The 24,354-nt window shown below is 39.9% G+C and overlaps 1 protein-coding gene across 4 annotated transcripts in view; it reads right to left on the bottom strand.

Annotated features, from left to right (window-relative positions):
- USP6NL (USP6 N-terminal like) overlaps nucleotides 1–24,354 on the bottom strand; it is a 142,678-nt gene that overhangs the window by 57,901 nt on the left and 60,423 nt on the right. Inside the window, exon 1 of one of the 4 annotated variants that reach the window (XM_040248489.1) lies at nucleotides 3,397–3,589. The exons of the other annotated variants lie outside the window; for them this stretch is intronic. Within the exon in view, the coding sequence (XP_040104423.1) occupies nucleotides 3,397–3,448 (52 nt within the window). The 5' untranslated portion in view covers nucleotides 3,449–3,589. Of the gene's footprint in view, nucleotides 1–3,396; nucleotides 3,590–24,354 lie in introns of those variants that run through there. 4 annotated transcript variants of the gene reach the window in all.

Here is a 24,354-nt window from a genome sequence, read left to right as displayed (position 1 = left end):
CAAGAAGGCTTTTAAAAATGTAGGTAATTTACTCACAAAATAAACTAGTGCAAGATAGAGTTTAAGGGTTTTAAAAATATATTTCTCTGACATGATGAATATAATCATTTCTTTACATTTAGCCTCTGAGGTCCCCCTTATCAGCTGTCCCAACTATTATAATGTGCAGTTTTACCACAACACACACCCTTCTTTCTTATTACCCATCACGTTAGCTTTCAAAACTGTAGTCTGACAATGAGTAGAGATCAAAATATAGTATGGATATGATTACACACCCAAGTCCCATAAATTAAAAGATCAATGACCGGCCATATATAAAAGGCACCTCTGGTCAAGAAGGAAGACAAGCATTCCAGTGGAAACTGGGCAAAGGTCATGAGCAAGAAACTCACAGGAGCAACAGCAGAGACAAACCTGTCCTCAGAAAGTGCCCGGCAGACAGAAAGATCCTGCCGGAGACCTTAATGGGCCTTATCACACTTAATTCCGGGCCTTATCACACTTAATTCCGGGCTTTATCCTGTTAATTCTATTACACAGATGAAAAAAAGGAAAACAAAAAACAAGGTTTAAAGATTTTAACTGACTTGTCTAAGGTCACACAGCTAGTAAACAGCAACGGTAGGATTCAGACTGAAGAATACTGAATTCAGATACTGAATCTACAGCCCATAATTTAAACCATTACTCTATTAAATGATCACTGAAAGACACAAAAAGGATGTCCAGTGGAAGATGGCAGATGGAGCACACACTTTTATATCCATTCCTCCTAAAACCCCACTAAACTGACAACATGGGGGTTCTTTAAATCCTTGCCCTCTTGCACAGCAATGGAGGTTCCAGAGAAGAGGAGAGGGTGGGGTTGAAAACAAGCAGTTGCCTAAAGAAGTCAAGTGCCTAAGAGTTGAAGGGAGGCATGTGTGTATGTAAGAGGGTGAGTGCAGAGAAGCCATCCTCACCCTCCAAAGCAGGAAATCATGAGATAATGACTAAATCTGCAGAACAGGAAGTGCCAATATAGGCACTTATCTAGTGCTTTGGAAGTAAATACAAAACCAATCAGCTGGGACTGGAGGAGAGCAGTTACTTCTATGGGTGGGCAGCCAGGTGGGGAGGGGTGTGGAAGTGAGATTATCTTTCAAAATAAGTTTTACAGATCCTAAATCTTTACACCAAGTAAAGTTCTGACAAAAATAGAAGCTAATTTTAAAAGCCAAGACATGCAGGGCGGGGCCAGGGGGAATCAAGTCATCAGAAACTAAAGAAATGCAAGTTTTAAAATACTACTTTGCACCTATCTCAGACTGACCCCAAAATGCACTGACAATACTCAGGCTCAATACAGTGTGGGGAGATGTGCCCTCACTGACACTTGGTAGACTCACAAATGCATCAACTCTCTGGAAAGCATCTTGATAAAACATATCAAAAATCTTCAAAACAGGCATCTCCTTTACCCAACAGTTCCACCTCTAGGAAATTTATGACAAGGAGATAATCACAAGGCTGTTTATAATAGTAAAAACAGCAAAACAGAAATCTGTCAATTTCTTAAAGCTTATTTGGGGGAAAAAGTGTTTATGCTACTGCTTTTCTCAAAGTGTCAATTAAGAACCTTTGAGGGAAATGTGAATAAATACCACAATGGTCTAATGCATCCCAGGTGGCACCAGCGGTAAAGAATCCGCCTGCCAATGCAGGAGACCTAAGAGATGCAGGTTTAATCCCTGGGTCAAGAAGATCCCCTGAAGGAGGGCACGGCAACCCACTCCAGTATTCTTCCCTGGAGAATCCTATGGACGGAAGAGCCTGGCCAGCTATAGCCCACAGGGTCGCAAAGAGTTGGATATAACTGAAGCGACTTGGCATACATGGGATGCATTCAGAAGTCTGGGATACTCAGCTCAATTATACACATACGAATTATCTTATTTTAGACTTAGGAACCTTCCTCAACTCCTTTCCCCCTCTTCCTTTACCCAGTTTTAACACATTGCATTCATACACCTACCAAAAGGGCAGGGGAAGCAAATGAACAGAAATTAAACTCAAACTAGGAACCCTGACCACACAGAAATTTCCATTTCCATTATCAGAACAACTAAGCATGAATTTCTATGGTGACTGGGCAAAATTCAATAAATGAGGGCTTTCTTGGAAGTATTTTATACCAGTCCTTATTTCTGCTACTAGTCCTAGTAATCTCAACTATATTTCTAACAATGAAAAGTTTAATAAAATTATAAAGGTAAGAACTGGAAACAGTATAGAGCTGAGAAATGAAGACACAAAATATCCCAAGAAAACATCTTTGTGGCTCTAAGATACTATCCTTTACATGAATCCATCTCCAGTCCAGAAATTTCTAGAAAGGAAAACCTAGCCAATAATAGAGGCTGTACTGGAACTGGATGAAACTGTGCTCTAATGTTATGAAAGAAAAATGACCAAAATGATTAGCGCAGTTGATTATGAATCAATTAAGTGCTAGTCTTAAATTCCTTTAGAAAGCTCTTGTTATTTCCCCATGAGGAGAAAAATCTGTGGTATTAATAAATGTAAAAGAGAACAGATTTAAAGTCAAACTTATCTTATAAAATATAGCCAAACCTGCTTCTTTGAACAGACTAAATAGAAATGCCAATCTTTCCTGACACTGAGTGTAGAGACATCATTTAAGGCAATCATCTTTCCAGTAAGTAGTGTCCTTATGCAGAATTCAATGTAGTTAAATTATGCTTCACACTGTCTTATCTACAGTTGAGAAGTTTACTAAAAATTATAGTAGAATAATGCCTATGGTTTTGTTCTGATTGCTTATTTAGAAATTCCACTGCACAACAAAGAGTTTGCCCTAAAAACACTGACCACGGAGGGCATCGCAGCTGTCTTGTGTCTGTGCAAGTGTGCACCGACTTCCAGGCAACCACTAAACAAGAGCAGTGGTCCTGGGCACTTACACCACACGTCATCAAACAAGAAACCTATCGCAGTATTCAACTCAAATTCAAACAAATTATTTTAATTGATGTTCCATCTAATATAAGAATGTCTTAAAGTATAAGAGGCACATTTTAAGCAGTTAAGGATCGAAAGACATTTGGATTAAAAACTCAAGTACATATAAAACATCTCGGGGCACAAGTGTACAGAAGAAATTAACGACAGCATTTTAAGAACACCTCTAATTCCATGTAAACATAAGAACTTTTAAGAATCAAGCATCCACCTGAATTGTAACAGCCCCAGACTGTAACAAACAATTGACTCTAAGGTTTTAAATTTTAAATTCAATCCAATGACACAAAATTGACAGACCATTTTTCCTCGTACACATTTTGACAGATGAATGTTAAATAAATATATATTTTAACGTAAAAAGTACTTTACCCTTTGTTAGATAACCAGTCTGGCCCTGGGAATTAACGGCTTCAGTCCTCATAGAGTAAATTTATCTATACCAAGATTCCATTACTGCTTTCCAGTTGCAAGCACACCAAGAGTGTTAGGTGGTCCCTCACACATTCTGCAACAAACTCAAACAGAAGAGTGGAAGGCAGCTCTATTTTAAACTATTTGTGAAACAAACACAAGAAAGAAAAGGTCTGAGATATATTCTAAGGGAGAAAAAAAAGACCTTGCTGTGGTTACACAGACTACAGATACTCAAACAAAGATGATGTTTGTTGAGGGTAAAAACATGCCTCTCAGGCTCCATCCCAAGTATGAGCCACACCAGCCTACACCCAGCATTCCAGCTAGTAACAAACAGGGGCTTTGAATAAGCCTTCATCTTGCACTTCAAAACTAGCCACATTCTTACTACTTTTAACAAAACTTGTCTTGGAGCAACAAAAAAAATGTTTATTTAAAACAAACTAAGTATGAATACTCTTCTCAAGTACATTTTATAACAATTTTAGTGATACTTTTTAATGTGAAAGCTTCAGCCCGTTTCAGACAGTAAGCAAATGCCTAAATTCTGGAAGGTTTGGGAAATATTCCACACAGCACACATTTACAAGTGAAATAAAGTTTCATGATACAATATGCGTAACTACTGCAAGGCAGCCCTGTGAAGTGTTGAGTCTCGCCTTTTTCCCTTCATTGTGTCCTTCTTTCTATTTTAAAAAATGGGTTGGGACCTACAATATGGAAACTACTCTGCAAACAGCCATGTGAAAGGCATGCTTATGCATATTAATTACACTAATGAATTAAGTTTACAATCAAACTTAACTTACACTTAAGCTTAGGCCAGCTGTAACATTCAACATAGGCAAAAGATCTCAGAAGCTCAGAAGTGAAATGAACTGAAGTGAAGTCGCTCAGCGTGTCCGACTCTATGCGACCCCATGGACAGTAGCCTACCAGGCTCCTCCGTCCATGGGATTTTCCAGGCAAGAATACTGGAGTGGGTTGCCATTTCCTTCTCCAAGAAGCTCAGGGAGAGGGTTAAAAGTCCAAATCATAAACCAGGACATGGGGGTGCAGGGCACTGGGTGTCCCCTTGTCTTTTTGAGCTTCTGGAGGCTGCCTGCTTTCCTTAGCTCCTGGCCTCTTCCTTCACATCTCTCCAACCTCTTGCCTCCATCCTCAAATCTCCTCCCTCCTCTGACCTTCTTGTCCTCTTCTCATAAGATTCCTGTGATGACACTGTGCCCCACCTTCATGATCCAGGATCACCTTCCAATTCGAAAATCCCTTTTGACATATTAGGTACATCCACACCTTTCAGAGATTAGGGTGTTGTGGGGAGTCAATCTTCAGCTCAACACACCTTGTACTATCTGTAAATTTTTTTTTTTCTTCATATTTAATCAGTTATTTGTCTAGATACAGAATTCCAAGCTCATGATAATTTTTTTTTCCCTCAGAACTTTGTTGCCTTTTGGCTGATTAGAAATTTGATGCCAGTCTAATTGCATTTACAGGAGCCAAGGAAAGCAGGCAGCCTCCAGAAGCTCAAAAGGACAAGGGCATACCCGCCCCCCACCACCACCCCGAGGCATCCCAGCATCTCCCCTGGTGTCTCCCCAAGGAATCAGCCCTGCTGACACCTGACTTTAGCCCAGTGTAACTACGACCATCCTCCAGAACAGTAGGAGTATCAATTTTGTTGCTTTAAGCCGCCAAGTTTGTGACAGGCAGCAACAGGAAACTAATACAATGATTCACAGTTTACTGCCTCAACAAGGTTTCTCTGACAAAGACTCTCTCCTTGTCCAAACTTTACTAAGCCTTGACCTTGGCCTCCATCCTGCCTCACCCAGCTGTAGCAAGAATCCTGCTAAGTCAGGGAATTCCCCCACCCTTGACACCTCATCACCTTTGCTATCTGGTCAGATTTCTCCTCCTCCACCCTTGATATCTAGTAACCCTGGCCTGTCTCTACCAAAAATCCTGTTACACAGGTTTAGCAAGATTCCCCCTTCACTGAGGTCTCCTCTTAGTAACTTTGCACCCACCAAAGCCCTCATTTGGTGAATTAATGATAAATCCCTTACTGTACTTGAAGTTGAGCCCTATCTTTCTCCCCTAATGTGATATTCTTGACACTCCTTGCAACAGCCCTGAACAAAGTTTTCTTTATTGTTGTAGGAAGTGTTAGAATAATTTTTTTCTTTAACAGAATCAAAATGAGGAGCAGACACTGGATCCGTGAAATCTCCAGAGGCTAAAATTGGACATTTCCAGATGCCAACTGGGTAGCTGCCTAGAGAGTTACGAGACTGCATTAGAAGAGGGAATACAAAGTTTCTTCAAGAAGAAAGTGGATGCTAGGCAACATACAGATCACGGTATTATTGCAATATGGTAAACGCTTACATATAAAAGACACCAAAAAGAGCTAAGAGGACTGTTAGAAATCTCAGAACACACAAAGCAGGGAGAGATGAAAAGTCATGGTCAAATATTGATATGAAATAATATACAAAGGGGCGTGGCTATGGATTTGATACACATGGGAAGAGTGAAGCCATCTGACCACGACACTGTCAGTTCAGGCTTGTATTTGCTTCCTACACACCTCATCATTATGTTTAACACTGAAGTACACTATACTGACTACTGACATTACGACCATATAAGAACTTTATTGGCTTTTAATGTCCAGAATCAACTACACACTCAGTGTCTAAAACTGAACTCTGATCTGAACGACTGTGTACGCTCTAGTCCCAGCCTAAGACCCCTCCTAGAAGCAGCCACCATTCTCTCCCAAAACTCTTCTCCACACTGTACAAGAATCTGCATGGATGTACGCACATGCACATATATTTAAATGCCCCTTTTCTATTTAAAAACTAGAACCATTCTATATATAATTCTAGATCTTACTTTTTTCTTGCTTAACAGTGCATCGTCAAGCTTATGCATATCAACACCTACCCAGTGGTATGCCAGTAAAAGCTTAGCAACCAGTTTCCGGAGGGAAGAAGTACAGGCTGTGAGCTCTGGTTTGTGGCATTTGCCAACTTCCATGCTGTGAAGATTCCCACCGCAGTGGCCAGCTACTAAGATACCAACGTGATGCCACTGAACAGCGAGATCAGGTTGGCTCCAATAAGTCCGTGGCTCTTTCACAGCTGTGAAGTTTCCTAATGCACTAACATAAGTTATCAATCAGTCCTCTCTTAGGAACGCGACTAGGATAAAGCAGAGAGTCAATTTGTAATGCGAGCTAAAGATGAAACATTATGAGGTAAAGAGCTTAACCAGCTATGGTGACCAAAGGCGAGCAGAAAAAATGAGGAAGCAGAAACCACAAGCAAGCTGAGAGAAAGATGCTGCAGGGAGGAAAACGGTGCCCAGTACGCAGGGCACAGCAGAGTCACTATCATACAGACCTTTCAGCCTAAAAATAAGACATACAAGCCTGTCCCTGGGTTGCTGCTGCTGGCTTTCCTTTCCCGTGCAATGCATGCAGGCAGCAAGTGCTTTTTTCCTGAATTTCTCTGAGTAAATTATCCATGTCTATGAGTTCCTTAATGCCATCTCATCTTTCAAACAGAAGAGGCGCTGAGTATCGATGGTGCCTAAACAATGTTTCAGTTATTTGTGATCACCTTCTTGGTATAGATTTTGTTCTTGTAGTTGTTCAGTCACTAAGTTGTGTCTGACTCTTCGGGACCCTATGGACTAGAGCAGGCCAGGCTTCCTTGTCCCCCACTGTCTCCCAGAGTTTGCTCAAATTCATGTCCACTGAGTCGGATTATGAACTAAGACACCTCAATAATAAAGTTTTTTTTTTAATAATAAAAATCTTAATAGGCACCATTGGTAAAAACTTCAGCATTTATCTTGCCATGTTCTAGATCCAAGACTGGAAGGAATGCTCAGAGGAGAAATAATAGAAACATCAAAATACAATTAAAAACAAACAAAATAAGGGAAACCAGTCACTTGAGAACCTGAAATACCACTCATTTTAAATGGTCATTCTGTGAGAGATGAAATTAAATTCGGCACTTACAGTGACATATGCCTGCTCTGCAACCAAATTTATTCTGGAGTGGTATCCCAGGAGACTTTGACGTCCTTACCCAAACGCTCCCCCTGGTGGTTCTGTGAGGAACGATCCAGAACCTCCAATCTTTTTACCCCTCCGCTGGGAGGGACTCTGATCCGCTGCTTGTGAGCCCTCCAGCACAGTCCCACCCCCGCCTCTCACAACTCTGTTAACTCCACATTAAACAAGTGTCTCATCAAAAAAAAAAAAAAGTACAACCTCAAGAACCCATTTCTCTCCTTCTTCCTTCTCCCACTAGAGCAATAATCTTAGAAAAATCATTTGGCTTCCTTCCCTCTTTCCATGTTAACTTGGAAACAACATAACAACAAGATTCTCATCATAGCTGCAATTATGAAAACAGCCTAACTGGTCATGATCAAGGGCAGGGGCAGCCAAAGACGGAAAGTCAATTCAGGAAGGAACCAAGGCCATAAACCCAAAGGCCCTCAGAAATGCCCCAACTTCCACTTCACAAGAGCCACACAAGCTTCCACACACATCTTCACAGTCCTCCTCTGGTAATATGCACTGTCTGAGACGATAAAAGTGTTCAAAACAACAAACCTAAAGCCTCAACTTTAGCTTTTATTTGTCAGCATAAATAGGATTTGTACCTTTCCATTCAAAATATTTCTATTATCTCACTAAGTAGCATGGTGTCAACATCTTCTACAATGTCATGCTCTGATTTTAAAACTTTTCATTCAATATGCATAACACATCTCTTCAGATTCTTATACAGAAGCCCAGTTTTCAACAAGGAGGGTGAGTGGGGTTGAGGAGGGATGTGAACGTCCTCCTTGTGAGAAGGTCTGTACCTTGTTGCTCAGCTGAGTTCCTTCCAACACTTTCCCAAATGCCATCACAGCCTCCTTTCACAGGGTCCCCCCACTTATCCAGCTCCTTCTCCTGCTTTTACAAACAAAAAGATCAACATTTTATAACTGGTAGGTCATTTGTATGTTCTGTTTCAGTTGTAAGCATATACATTTTAAAAGCTGTAAGAACAGGACAAATCTCCAATATTTTAAAATGGAACACCCAGCATCAGAGAGATATTTCAGTTCAGTTCAGTTGCTCAGTTGTGTCTGACTCTTTGCGACTCCATGAACCGCAGCACAACAGGCCTCCCTGTCCATCACCAGCTCCCAGAGTCCACCCAAACTCACGTCCATCAAGTCAGTGATGCCATCCAACCATCTCATCCTCTGTCGTCCCCTTTTCCTCCTGCCCTCAAACTTTCTCAGTATCAGGGTCTTTTCAAATGAATCAGCTCTTCGCATCAGGTGGCCAAAATATTGGCGTTTCAGCTTCAACATCAGTCCTTGCAATGAATATTCAGGACTGATTTCCTTTGGGATGGACTGGTTGATCTCCTTGCAGTCCAAGGGACTCCCAAGAGTCTTCTCCAACACCACAGTTCAAAAGCATCAATTCTTCGGTGCTCAGCTTTCTTTATAGTACTTCTGTTACTAATAACATTTAAATCATAATCTTAAGAATAATTCCAGGGCATGCTTCTATTATTTGCTTCTTGATTTCCAGAAGGATGAGAAACAAAATCATTTTAAAGTCCTACAATTACTAACAAAGTTTCATTATTATAACAGAGAGGATATTTTCCCCTCAAATTTAATCATGTCTACAGACTTAGGTAGAACTGGTCCACTGTACTTTTACCATCTATTTACCTACAACAATCTATTGAACACACTTATTTCCAAGTCACTCCTATTAAACTAATCTCCACAAACAAAAGACTGTACCTCACTCATCCTGGCATCTCTTGTGTCTACCACAGTGCGTGGCACACAGTAGCTGCTCACTAAATACTTCTATATAGCTTCACTGCAAAAAAAATAAAAAATAAAAATGCCTTTACTAAAGAGCCTCTTGATGAAAGTGAAAGAGGAGAGTGAAAAAGTTGGCTTAAAGCTCAACATTCAGAAAACGAAGATCATGGCATCCAGTCCCATCACTTCATGGCAAACAGATGGGGAAACAATGGACAGTGAGAGACTTTATTTTGGGGTGCTCCAAAATCACTGCAGATGGTGACTGCAGCCATGAAATTAAAAGACACTTGCTCCTTGGAAGAAAAGCTATGACAAACCTAGACAGTATATAAAAAAGCAGAGACATTACTTTGCCAACAAAGGTCTGTCTAGTCAAAGTTGTTTTTTCCAGTAGTCATGTATGGATGTGAGAGTTGGACTATAAAGAAAACTGAGTGCCAAAGAATTGATGCTTTTGAACTGTGGTGTTGGAAAGGACTCTTGAGAGTCCCTTAGACTGCAAGGAGATCCAACCAGTCCATCCTAAAGGAAATCAGTCCTGAATATTTATTGCAAGGACTGATGTTGAAGCTGAAACTCCAATACTTTGGCCACCTGATGCGAAGAACTGACTTGCTGGGAAAGATTGAAGGCAGGAAGAGAAGGGGATGACAGAGGATGAGATGGTTGGATGGCATTACCAACTCGATGGACATGAGCTTGAGTAGGCTCCGGGAGTTGGTGATGGACAGGGAAGGCTGGCGTGCTGCAGTCCATGGGGTTGCAAAGAGATAGACATGACTGAGCGACTGAACTACTGAACTGAACTTGCTAAAGATTCTTAGCTTTCTCACATATTTTCTTGTTTTTTTTTAATACTATTTCATGGGAGTATTTGAAATTTTATTAAGACTCAGACATGAGAAGTCACAATCTAAGTAGCACTCGTGATCATTTACAAGATCCTCACATTCATTAAGGAGCGAATGAAGACATGCATGATTAAGTGTGTGTATGTGTGTGTGGCTCCTGAAAGATGAAGAAACCAGAGCCTTGTTATGTCTGTGTTCCCATCTATACCCCTCACACTCTCCCCTCTTCTAGCTCCCCAGCCTACTCACAGACCATCACTGTCTCGCTTGCTTTATGGGAAGGTGTTGCTCACTTGGCTGTGTGTGGCCCACATCATACTTCACAAAGGGCCTTCACCAGAGCAATGCTCCCAACTCCCCTCTTCTCTCCCCTTACTCCTCTCAGAAGCTGGCGGTTGGCTTGGCTGTGCTAGTCACCCGGTGGGTAAATCTAAGTCAAGAGAGGCTAATAAGTCCTTTCCACTTCAGATCTAATGTCATGTCTTCCATCAGCCAACACAGGAGGCATTTTGCTCTCAATCTCTCCTGCCCTAGTTCTCAAAGAGAAAGAGCATCACTACTGCTTCCCTAGAACTCCCCAAATCAGACTAGTAACTCCAACGTTTATGTGTAAGGTGATTCACAGAGACGTGACGTGATGTAACAATGCTTAAATGCCATTACTACTGGAGAGAAACATAATTATTACTTGTTGAATGTGAGTTTAATTCCCACACTTGGCAGGAGGGTTGAATGACAAAATTGCAACAGATCCTTAGAACCAAGACAAGCGTGTGAGTCATTTTACTCACTTCAACCTGCCTACAGTTGCCGGCAAACTCAAGATTACACCTGAGCAGTTCTTCCAGTAGCACAAGAGCATGACTGTATTAACAGATGACACAAGGCTGGTCGGCAACAACTCCCTGTCTGTGGAAGCTTTATCCTGCTTAGTGAGGGTTTCACAGGTACCAGACATTTGCCATGCATTTGCTATGCGTAGTATCACATAATCAAACGCCTTCATGATTAATTTCTATGATTACAGAAAGAATTCTGTTGAATTCACTTCATTTACTTAACTTTCAGAACTCTTTTCAGCTCATTCAGAATTATAAGCATGTACAGTTTTATTAATTACAATAAAACTTTGTGCTGAATTCAGCTCAGTGGAATTTAATAAGAAATAATGTAATTACAGCAGATTCTTGAAGGCCAGATATAAGACAGAGAATTCACAGACTGCTCATCCTAATAGCAAATAACTAATCCCACAAGTAGTTTGGCAAGCTTTACTCTCACCCAAAGGTAACTTTTTCACTCTTTAAGTCAAAGATGCAAATATGTAAAAACCAAATTGTGCTCAAAATGGCACATGAAAATAAGAACTAAGTATTACCCAGAACAACTAAGTAGCATAGAGGAAGAACTGCATTAATGCATAAGCGAAAGTATGAACAATCCAAGTATCCGGTCCCCAAATGGCCCTTAGGTTCAAACTGGGACATAAGCCCATCACAAGTCAGAAATTTGGGATACGATAAATGTTTTACGTGCTCACATCATATTGAAGCTGCCATTCATTCACTCATTGAGTAAGACAGAGAGCCCTAAAGGCCGACACAATACTACAGAATTCTCACAACATACAGCACACTTCACCTGACAAACCCTAAGAATGTGATCTATACACCTCTCATGTGTATGTGTGTTTACTATGAAATGTTTCTTTACATGCTTACTGTAACTGTGTTAACAATGTTGTGTTTGAGTGACCAGCATAAGATTTTGCATGACAAACATCAAAATGCTATACAAATAGGGTCCATCACTGATCAGGAGTCCTGGTGAATTAAGTGCCAACAAAGAGCCAGGCTCATAAGTAGGAGCTAGCACTTATTCTGCACAATCTAAGTCTTATGTATATTATTTCGTTTAACGTCTTCACATCAAAACTAAGAAGCAGGTATCATTAGCATTCATTTAAGAGAGAAGAAAATTATGAGGTAAATGAACTTGCAAGGATTACACGGCTTTGAAGTTGCAGAATTGGCATTCAGACCGAGGCAATATGGCTCCAGAGTGCTCTTAACCACTCCACAAGGTCTCTGAATAAATAAAAAAGGAAAATGAACAAAGGTTTATCAAGAGGATCTGTCAACAGGAATGCTCAGAGCAGTGTTTAACAAGGGCAAGAGGCCACGGAAATGCTCTCCAGTCAACAGGAAGTCAACATGTTTCTGAAGAGAAGAGAGAGCAGAAAAGCTGTGGAGAAAATGACCACCACTCAGGAAGGAAGGGGCTTCCCAGGTGGCGCTAGTGGTAAACAATCAGCCTGCCAGTGCAGGAGACACAATAAGACACGGGTTCGATCCCTGGGTCGGGAAGATCCCCTGCAGGAGGGCATGGCAACCCATTCCAGTTTTCTTGCCTGGAGAAACCCATGGACGGAGGAGCCGGGCGGGCTTCAGTCCACAGAGTCTCAAAGAGCCGGATACAACCTAAGCGACTTATCACACGTGTAGGAAGGAAGAACAGTTTAGTCTGCCTGTTAACAGCTCACACTTGTTTGCTGAACTTTTATAGCTCATTAGGCACTGTGCTAGGTACACAGAAAATCTCATTCAAACAGTTCTATAATCTTTTACATTTTACAGATGACAAATATAAAATGCAGAGGTCAAGCAATTTGTCCAAGTCTAAATTATCATCAGAGCTCAACTCAAACCCACATCTGAAAGGTTCCAAAGTCTCTGTCCACCTGCCCACTATGCTAGAGAGAGAAAGTGTGTGTGTGTCTAAATTAATAAGGTATATGCTACCTAGAAACTGGTGCAGGGTCACCAGAGAGTGGGTTAGTTAACTCCAGTGTGCTCAAAACTACTGTTCTGGTTGTATTTCCACAGTGAGTGTCCTATTCTAATAAAAAGAAAAGTCGTCCTACATCTGAAAATGATTACTTTCCAGAGTTACTTATTCCTTACTTTCAGATACCCAAGTGTCCAAGGTTTCCTCCATTGATACTATAAAGCTGCCATACTTTTATGGATATAAAATGCATTTTCACAGTATCATAAACAAGAAAGCAAATTTTTTCAAAGTTTAAATTGAGACAGCTAAATATTGTTTTCACACACAACTAGATACAAGTAAGCTTTGGGAAAAAAAAAAAAAAGCTTTACTAGTTATCAACTGCCAGACCCTCGGCAGGTAAACAGGAGAGCATGAGCTCCCCACCAACAGCATCTTACATACTGTCTATTCATTATAACCCTGTCCAACACTTTTTCTTTTCCAAACCTTTCAACCACATATTTCTTTCTATATACAACACATATTGCTCTTCAGAGTAAAGATTCATTAGCTCTAAAGTATATCAAACTTAAAAAAAAATATTCCCAACACATCTATTGGTTATTTGTACTAGATAATACTGTACAAAGATTCCAGAGTTTCCCTGACAAAGACACCTTAATAAAATTAAACAGACACTGTTCACCAAAGCTAAAGGAAAGAGCAGTAATTTCTCACACCTTTGTTCCAATGGAGGCACAGCTGTTTCTCACAGTATTTACTCGCTAAAAGCAGTCCATCAGTCCAATCTGAGTATTACCTTGGGACACAGATGTGCACAATTTAAAGAAAGACCAGATGCCTTCACAAAATTTAAAAACAAGTCTAATCACATCCAAAGATATATTCTTTTAATGTTATGAAAGGCCTATATAATGTTGCATACATTACCTTCCAGATAATGTATATAACATACCTGAGAAAAAAGGCAGTAGTAGCATATAGATTTCCAAAGAAACTTGCACCACTACATCCAAGGTTTAAAAACAAGATGATAATCTTAATGCAACTGACTGATGAGAGAAAAGGGGAAAGGGTGGCCACTGGGCTCCAGGCAACAACTTGCCTGGAGACCCTGAAAATTCACATCTAGTTTTCTTGTCAGTAACCTATAAATCCCATTCCCACCCCAAGGCCTCACTCTCAACTTACCTCAAAAACTTATACACAGGCTCAATCAGATGCTAAACAATTCTTTTTTTTTTTTTTTTGTACACAGCAGCCAAGCAATAAAACTCTTTTAAGAAGTCACTAAGTGGGAGAGAGCCTCCTCCAGCATGATAAGTTATGCAAACTTCCACATAAAAGATTACCATACTCCAGAAGAATAACTATAAAAACACACTTCATATTAAAGACCTGCCATCCTTCTCATTGCAGAAGTACTTCTTAGAAAGCACTGTTAACCACTCAATGAGTAAACTATCTGAAATTACAAAATGCATTTAGGACAGTAATCCAATTCCTCTTTTATGAGTAAATAAACATGGCCAACTTCACAAAGCAGCAAAATGATTGGAAATGATGTAAAATGTCCTTCAATTCAGCTACTAAAAATCATGAAGCAATATTCTGTACTGGCTTGACTTGGATTCATCTCCAAGATGTACTGTAAGTAGAGGGGGAAAATGTCAAGGTTCAGAATAGTGTATATAACACACGACGGGGGTCAGGGATGAACATAAATACACAAAGTTAACAGTAGTTGTCTGGGGGAGGTGAGTGGAAAGGACGCTTGTCTCTCACTGGATAACCTTCAACACCCTTGAACTGTGTTGCACGTACATGTGCCATCTTATCAAAGCCCACACATGAAAGTGTTAACAACGGTGAAGATAATGAGCAGGAGAAAAACCTTCCTCAGGAAAAGGCTGAGATTTACTGTGTATCCAACACAGCTGCTTCTGCACAAGCAGATGAACCCTCGTTTTAGCCTCCAGAGACCCCTCTCATCTCACACACTAGTCAAGTGATGCTCAAAATTCTCCAAGCCAGGCTTCAGCAATAAGTGAACCGTGAACTCCCTGACGTTCAAGCTGGTTTTAGAAAAGGCAGAAGAACCAGAGATCAAATTGTCAACATCCGCTGGATCATCGAAAAAGCAAGAGAGTTCCAGAAAAACATCTATTTCTGCTTTATTGACTATGCCAAAGCCTTGGACTGTGTGGATCACAAGAAACTGTGGAAAATTCTGAAGGAGATGGGCATACCAGACCACCTGACCTGCCTCTTGAGAAACCTATATGCAGGTCAGGAAGCAACAGTTAGAACTGAACATGGAACAACAGACTGGTTCCAAATAGAAAAAGGAGTACATCAAGGCTGTATATTGTCACCCTGCTTATTTAACTTCTATGCAGAGTACATCATGAGAAACGCTGGACTGGAAGAAACACAAGCTGGAATCAAGAGAGAGAGATATCAATAACCTCAGATATGCAGATGACACCACCCTTATGGCAGAAAGTGAGGAGGAACTCAAAAGCCTCTTGATGAAAGTGAAAGAGGAGAGTGATAAAGCTGGCTTAAAGCTCAACATTCAGAAAATGAAGATCATGGCATCTGGTCCCATCACTTCATGGGAAATAGATGGGGAAACAGTGGAAACAGTGTCTGACTTTATTTTGGGGGGCTCCAAAATCACTGCAGATGGTGACTGCAGCCATGAAATTAAAAGACGCTTACTCCTTAGAAGAAAAGTTATGATCAACCTAGACAGCATACTGAAAAGCAGAGAAATTACTTTGCCAACAAAGGTCCATCTAGTCAAGGCTATGGTTTTTCCAGTGGTCATGTATGGATGTGAGAGTTGGACTGTGAAGAATGCTGAGCACCAAAGAATTGATGCTTTTGAACTGTGGTGTTGGAGAAGACTCCTGAGAGTCCCTTGGACTGCAAGGAGATCCAACTAGTCCACTCTAAAGGAGATCAGCCCTGGGATTTCTTTGGAAGGAATGATGCTAAAGCTGAAACTCCAGTACTTTGGCCACCTCATGCGAAGAGTTGACTCGTTAGAAAAGACTCTGATGCTGGGAGGGATTGGGGGCAGGAGGAGAAGGGGACGACAGAGGATGAGATGGCTGGATAGCATCACCGACTTGATGGACATGAGTTTGAGTGAACTCTGGGAGTTGGTGATAGACAGGGAGGCCTGGCGTGCTGCGATTCAAGGGGTCGCAAAGAGTCGGACACGACTGAGCGACTGAACTGACTGACTCACCCCTCTCAAGTGCAAGGCCACCTCAGCATTTCCTGATGGAACGGCCTCACCTTCCAGTTGTCTTTCCTGCTCTAAAGGAAGGAAAGGAAGAGTAGAAATTCAAAGAGATGGGGACGACCTCTTTCCAATAACCAAAAGAAAACCAATTAATACTTTCACCTCCAGCAGCCCAAGCAGGCAGGGGACCTGTGTCAGCACAGAAAGAGATCAAGAGTCTATATTCTATCTTCTGGATAAATGAATAGAAAATGAGGCCCAGAGAAACTTAACCTTATCCACCATAATAATCTGTGAAAGGATCAGCTGTACTGAGAACTGCAAAAATTAAATAAAGGATAGTACATTACATTTTACACTGTTAAGGGCTGGTTCAAATACTTAAAAAAAAATAAGCACAAACCTAACAACAAAACTGACAGAGCATCTGCCTGAGCAGATCACACTGCTTTCCTGATCAGTTCACTGACCAAAGGAGACTTTTATTACTGACAAATCTGGGCTGTTTAGAAACGGATGTCTTACAGGACTTATGTTTATAATGTTTCTGAAATGCCTTTAAAGCCATCTAGAGTGTGTTTTTTTTTTTTCCTTTATACTTGTATTTTCCTTACGACACTCATCTTGCCAACTGCTGTTTTACCAATAGCGATCCTTTTCAAGAACATAACTTTAATAAACTTGCTGACAAACAGATTACATTTGTAATCTGTTGTGAATGGCAAGTTATTTTAATTGACCATTTTTAATTGAGCCAGATTAATGAGTTCTTTGGTTTCCAATAAAGCCATCAATGCTTTGACAATTTCACAAACTCACAATGTGTGAAGCTCTTTGCAAGTACTGAGAAACACAGAATATTAAAACATAGTATCTGCTCTCAAGATGTTTACACCTTGTAAATGAATAAAAGGATCCTTATTCTAAGAGATGTGTTCACCAGCAATGAAGGAAGGCAAAAGTAACAATCCTTAAGCAACAGCACACCCTCTACGGGGCACAAGGAGGTTGCAACACAACCCAAACTGTTTCTAAGGTGACCAGAAAACTGTGGAGCATTTTATGGACTCATTCTAAGAGGTGATCACCTGAGGACAGAACAGACTTTGAGTGAGATCACTTTTATTTACTGCAATGTTACACATGAGAGCCTACTTGGATTTTTATTCTAGGAGATGTCTTCAGTTTGACTTAATGATCCTTGAGAAATCTAAGCACATCTAGAAATCAGAAGCTCAACTGCTTCGCAAGTATGCTAGAATGCCGACAGAAACTGAAGTGCCTACTTCCTTTCAAACACTATCAAGCACCAAAGTCTTCTGGAAACTGTGATTATTTACAATATGCTTTAGAAAAGGTCTTCCTACTGCATTATGTCTGGAATGTGAGGCTACAATCAACAATATCACAAGTCTTAATTAAGTGAAATCAATACTGTTTCACAAATTAGTCCATATACAGTCATCCTACTTCATTTTTTAAATCCAATTCAACAGAATTCTTAATAACTGCTCTATCACTATGTAAACTTGGGCCACGACCTGTGTGAGCATCAGTCTCCTTACCTGGACAAGAGGTACCGGTGCTAAAAGCAAGCATGCTAGCTAACATTTACTCAGCATCTACTGGGTCAGGTATGGCTCTAAGCAGAGCATAATATCCTAGCCATATATTCTCAAGCATATGATCAAATGTAAACTCAAGCAACCTTATGGTGGAGTCACTGTCACCAGATTAGAAATGAGGAAAATGCAGACATTCAGAAATTTCCAAAGGTCTCAAAGCAAGCGCCAGAGCCCCAAACGTCTGGAATCCAGAAGCCAGACTCTAAATCATTAAGATACTGCTCTTAAAAATTCTAAAACATCTCCTGTCCAACCTGTAAAGTTCTTGCGAACATCCTACTTAATTAGGCTCATAAAAAGCATTTAAGTGCTTTTTATGAACTTTTAAGTGCCATATAAACATAAGACAAGATTGAAGAAATTGAGTAGGTACCTAAGTTTGTGTAGGTACCTAAGTAAAAATTAAAATGAAAAACAAAAATTAAAGGAATTGGAGGGAACCTCAATGTGTATCTAGCTCTACTTCCCCTCTATAACATTCTTAATAAGTGGTCACTGAATTCAGTGACCTGCAATGCTTTCAGAGATGAAATCTCACAAGTTCACAAGTCAGCCTTTTCCATCTTAAAATGTTCTACTTATTATTAGAAATGTCTTCCTTCCTTTTAACTCTTAACAAAATTGAGCTTTTCCACCTGACAACCTACAAATACAAATCACTGTTATATTCACACTGTGTGACACATGACTTTTTATTCAAGTTCTCATTTGAAATTCGACACCTAAATCCAACATGATAGCCCAGAAAAAGTCTGAGATAAGGAGAACAATAGCTCTGTTACTCCCTTGATCTGCAACCAAACCAGCTGGTAAGTCAGCATAGTGGGCTCCAACTTAGCAAACACTTAAGCTCTCTCAATCTTCTCTGAGGAGCTGTCTCAACCTCAGTATAGAAGTTGACATTTTATAATTTTCAATCAAACTTTCTTTCATTTTGGTCCAATATTCTAGCCTGTAAAGGCCTTTGTGAATCTCCATTCCATAATCTTTTGGGCTCTGCCGACTCTGTACACTCCTCCTTCTGTCATAATTCCAATGACCATAACTGAATTTTTATCCAAGCTGCTGAAAAGCTGTGAATAAGACCATAGGATACACTGGCAAAGACCTTCACTCTGACATAATTACTTTAAACATGATTCAATTAATTATAAATCTCTACCTGAGTTCTAGTTGATGGTGGCATTATAGAAGACTTCTTATCACGTAACTTTCTAACACCCAAATACCGATGAAACCTATCTCTAACATTTCCTCAGGGTGTCTGTCTAATGACAACAACACTAGTTTATTCTTATTATATCTAGAAAAGTTCCTAAAAATTGCTTCCTTTTAAACCCACTCATAAGCCATTATTTAATAAAACGAAGCTAGAATTCTGATTCAGATGATCATGAAACCCAATGGCTTCTAATTACCAAAGTCAACCCTCACTCCTCTTCTGAGTCCAGTCTTCAGGAACCTTCTCCATGTTCTATTATTCTTAAAAGACTACTTACAGTTATTGCAAATAGTCTAAAACTATATTATTCAACCTATGCTGAGTGTTACCATTTCCTAATCTACCTTGGGCTTCAATTACCTCTCACTTCTGTCCATTCCCCTACTTTTTTTTGGAAGATAATTTAGTTTCTTGCTTTTTACTTTTTTAAAAAGGCAGATGGAAGCAAGAGTCAAGACTCAGAAGCACTCTCTCACATTTACATGACATGACCTGCCCTGAACAGCAGGCCTATCTATCTGGTCATTACCGACCTCCAGGATTCAAATTATGCTTCTTCAGATGTTTTTAACAGGCTCCACCACACTGCTCAGGGATGTCAGTTCATTTGTGCTTGATCCTTCTGACACTGGGGTTTTCAGTACCTACTACTCTTTTTCATTCATTATTGGCTACAAATGTTTTCTTCTACCTTTCATTCTTCTACCTTGAATTCAAACAGCACCTTAAGAAGCTACTTCATTTTGTGCAAATTCCTTTATCCTTTCTTTCTCATTAGAATCAGTAGCCACTGGAGATCTCTCTTTCACTGATCCAGATCTCCTTTTAGAGTCTGCGAATATAAACAAGCTCACCTTCATGCTAATATTTTTCTAACTTACTTTCCTGAAGACAACCATACATCACTAAGTACTGACTTTTTTCTTAGAATTTGACAAACTCTAAGAAGTTACCCTCACTTCTGCGTTACCAACAAACACCCACTCCTTCACTTGAATTAGGCCTGAAAAGTAATTCCCTTCATTGTTCCTGTAACATCCTAAGACACAGACTTACCAGTAAGAATACAAGATGGATTTATTTACATCTGAATAAGCACTGTTGTCAGGCTTAAATTCTTGGTGAAAGAAGATGGTTACAAATGACAGCAAAGTCTCAGTCTCAAAGGTGGCAAAATAATTTAATGGGGAAAAAATGGTCTTTTCAATAAATGGTGCTGAAATAACTAGAAATCTATATGGGGAGAAATGAAACAACTTTGACCCTTACCCAAACAGTACACAAATATTAAGTTGAAATAAATCACAGATCTATATGTATAAGAAAGAACTATGGAACTTCTAAATGAAAACACAGGAGAAAATCTTTGTGACATTGAGTTAAACACAGATTTATTTTAACTAAAATAAGCACAAACTATAAAAGAAATATTTATAAAATAGATCTCATCAAAATTAAAATAGAACAACGAAATTAAAAACTCAACTTCAAGAAATACAGTTAAGAAAATGAAATACAAGCCACGGAGAAAATATTTGTAAAATATCTGCCAAAGAGATTGAGTCCAGAATATAAGATTTTTTTTAAATGGGCAAATGATTTAACAGACACTTAAAATACCAAGCAGATATCTTCACAAAGAAGATACAATAAACATAAAAAGATGCTCAATCTCACTAGTTATCAGAGAAAAGCAGATTAAAATCACACTGAGATCCACCAAAGATAAAAAGATGGACAATATTGAGCTTGCCAAGGGTGTGGAGCACCTAGAACATTCACACAGGGCTAGGAAGAGCACAGAATGGTGCCACACCATTCAGTAGTCTACAAAGCTAAACATGAACTTTACCACACGACCCAGTAATACAACCCCTGGGTATTTACCCAAAAGGCATTTACTCAAAGCACAATCGCAGTCAAAAAAAATTTTTATGTGAATGTACATACAAATATTATTCAGCATAATCAAAGACGAGAAACAACTCAAATGTCCATAAATTGTCCAAAACAACTCAAATGAACGGATCCTGACTTATCAGTAAACAAAGGGCGTTGTGGCCATCAAGCCATCAGCCACGGCAGCTGCCCACAACTGTACACCGGAGGGAATTCAAAATGGAGAAAAAGAGGAGACTGTTCCTAGGTAGTTAAGGTACATATCAAAGAAATGATTTCAGTAAGCCCAGACACACTAAATTCATTACCTTGAGATGTGTTTTTTAATTAGCTGAAATCTTTTGATGTTCAACTACCTGATTTGTTTTTGCAAAAAGTCCACATATCCTGGCTCTTCCCTTACCTGAGCAACCTGAGAGCCTGTCTCCTGGGCTGAAGTCCTCAGTATGTCCACTGAATAAAACATAATTCTCAGCTTTTAGGTTGCGCAATATTTTTTAGTCAACGAAATGATACAAAGGAACACATTACTAACACATGCAGTACTATGAATAAAAGAAGTCAAACCAAAAGACCTCATGATGTACAATTCCATTTACATGAAATTCCAGAAAACACAAACTATAGTGACAGCAGATGAGAGGCTGCTTAAGTCTGATGGCCAAGGGAGAGAGACACAAGAAAACAAGAATTTTTAGAATTCTTGATAGAACTTTTCTATATTAGGACATGGGGGTGGCTATGTGACTCTATATAATCATGACAATTCATCAAGTTATGCTTCAAATGGATTCATTTCACTGTACGTAAACGATACTTTAATAAATCTGGAGGGAAAAGATTTCATCATCTCACACTTTTAACAACTAATCACTTTAAATTTTGTCTTTATTACACTGCAACTTCTTGCTGTCTTTTGGAGAACCTCTAGATTCATGCCCCTATATGTACGTCTAGGTTGTTAGAAAAATCAAATAGCTAAATTTATGCAAACAGTATGAAAAATAATCACCAACAAGCTCTGAGTGAGGGCCTGAGCCCTCTCTAAACAGCATGCATAAGTTTAACTCACTGACTTCATAGCATCTACTTCGGAAGCTATTAGCTTCCTTCAGCCCATGAAATAACCTTTAAATAAAGTAAAGGATTATTATAAAAAGAACAATGATAGCAACTAACACTAATCGTACCCCTGCCCCTCCACCCAGGCAGGCGCCACACAGAGCATGCGTGGTTATTTAGCCTACTCTTCACCCACGATTCTCCCAGGCACCAGACTTTATTCCAGTTCAAGGAGCACCTTCCCCGCCCCTCCTCCCTTCCGCTCTTCTGCTTCAGGGCCAGCGAATATCCCGTCGCCTGCAGCTGGCGCTCTCCTCTCCATGCCGACTTCCCTCGTCAGTCCAGAGCCGCCTCTGCAGGGCCATCTTCAGGGGTTCTCTTACGGCGCCTGCGTATCTTCCTTGACAGAAAGCACCACCGTCAATGGTTTGTTTTCTTTCTGTCTTCTCCACCGAACCCACAGGTTAGTCCGTGTCGCTTTATTTTCCACTGTAAACCAGTGCCAGTACAGTGTCCGGCACAAAACTGATGCTCACTGAACTTACTGCGTGACTACATGAACAGACGAGAAATTCCTAATTTAATCCTCATCACAGCACCAGTGACACAGGAACCAGTGACCACAGTGACATTGGAGACTTGGAGGGGGGCACACTGGCCATTACACAGTGGGGGTGCCACAGACCAGACCCAGGTGTTTCCGTCTCCAAATCCTGTGCACCTCACTAGGCGGCAATGCCTACAAGTGGTTCTGTAATGGACTGTTGAGGCCTACTCATCTAGTCTCAAACTACTGGTCAAACCCTATCACAAACTCAAGGACTATTCAGATTATTTCCCTGGAATTTTGTTTGATCAAACATTCTTTGAAATAATTGGGCCAGCTCAATTATTAAGCAGAAATATTTACTAGGCCTCATAGTACTTCCCGGAAAAGGCTTTAACTGGGTATGACTAAATGTATAGAACATTCCTAAACAATAGGTGTGTATTTTCACTAAAGTACGCTTACCCTATTAACCACAGAGCTTGCAGTCTCACGGCTCTTATCACTACCAGCTCTCACTCCACTGTACTTCCTGCCAAAACCAAACAACAAGATGCCAGCCATCATAAGTAAAAGGCTCAAATATGCCTAGAGGCGTGGCATATACACACCAATTAAGAAAAAACAAAGGTTATATTCAGCAAAGTGAGACTTACTACAATAATTCTATTCATCAAGAAAAAAAAACTAAAAGCTAAAAAAAGGACAGCAGAATAAAAGAGCTTTTGAATGACAGTGAACTTGAACAAGCGAGTCAGGACAGTGAGTCATCCGTGTGTACCTCAAAAATGTGAACAGATACTACCGCAGATCCTAAGATGCTAATTATAATCATTGTCAAAATAAGGACATAATGTAGCTTTGTGCTGAATTCCTGTTTTCAATGGGGTTACAGTTTTGCCACCTACATTAGAATTGCAAATGGTTTTAAGATTAGTTCCTGAAATACCATCTATGGATAGGGGCAGCCAGGGAATATATAATGGAATATATAAGGGTACAACACCAACCAAAGGTCTGGTAAAGTTCAGTAATATCCTTCAGGGGGGTTGGGGGGGGATGAAATAAAGAAATCCTTTTATGTTGGTGTAATACAATGCATGTTACAAAGAGAATTCACACACACCAAGAGGAAGGACATCAATTAAACACATTCTTAACTTTAAGTAATGAGACTTTCTTTTCTTGCAAGAAACGCTTCCAGATTTACCCATCTCCACCAATCGTATCACCATGGCAGACTTTAAGTTCAAAAGCTTAGCGTCATTTTTAACATTTCTTTTTCTTTCACTCTTCTACATGTAATTTTCCCCTAATTTCTGATTTTTTTTTCCAATCATCCCTTGCTTTTTTCATTTCCCCCACTACCACATTAGTCTACAACCATATTTTGTTCATGGAATTATATTTGCTGAATGGAAAGAAAATGTTGCTCCAAGATAAGGTCCAGTAATTCCCAACTGCGGTCTATTGGGATCATTTGGTAGGTATGTCATAAGTAACTTGTCAAGCATAATAATATTTGAACTTGAGTCTTTCACTATAGTAAAGTTCCTCTACCTTATCTTGCCTTGTGCAGAAAATAAAATGATGGCACTTGGGCAACTACAGGAGATATAACAGACAAGCTGTCCAGGATCTTCACTCCAGTGACTGTTTCTTGTTATGTATGTTATAAACATGTAAAAGGCTAAAAATCAATGACCCTTACTATGCTATGTGAGTGTATACTTATACTAGTTCACTGAACCCCCTCACTCCATTAATTAGTGTTAGATATG

This window comes from Oryx dammah, unplaced genomic scaffold (genome assembly GCF_014754425.2).
Source record: "Oryx dammah isolate SB20612 unplaced genomic scaffold, SCBI_Odam_1.1 HiC_scaffold_10, whole genome shotgun sequence".
In the NCBI taxonomy this organism is placed as follows: Eukaryota; Metazoa; Chordata; class Mammalia; order Artiodactyla; family Bovidae; genus Oryx; species Oryx dammah.
The sequence above is the reverse complement of the archived record's forward strand: the minus strand, read 5'-3'. Positions and strand labels throughout refer to the sequence as shown.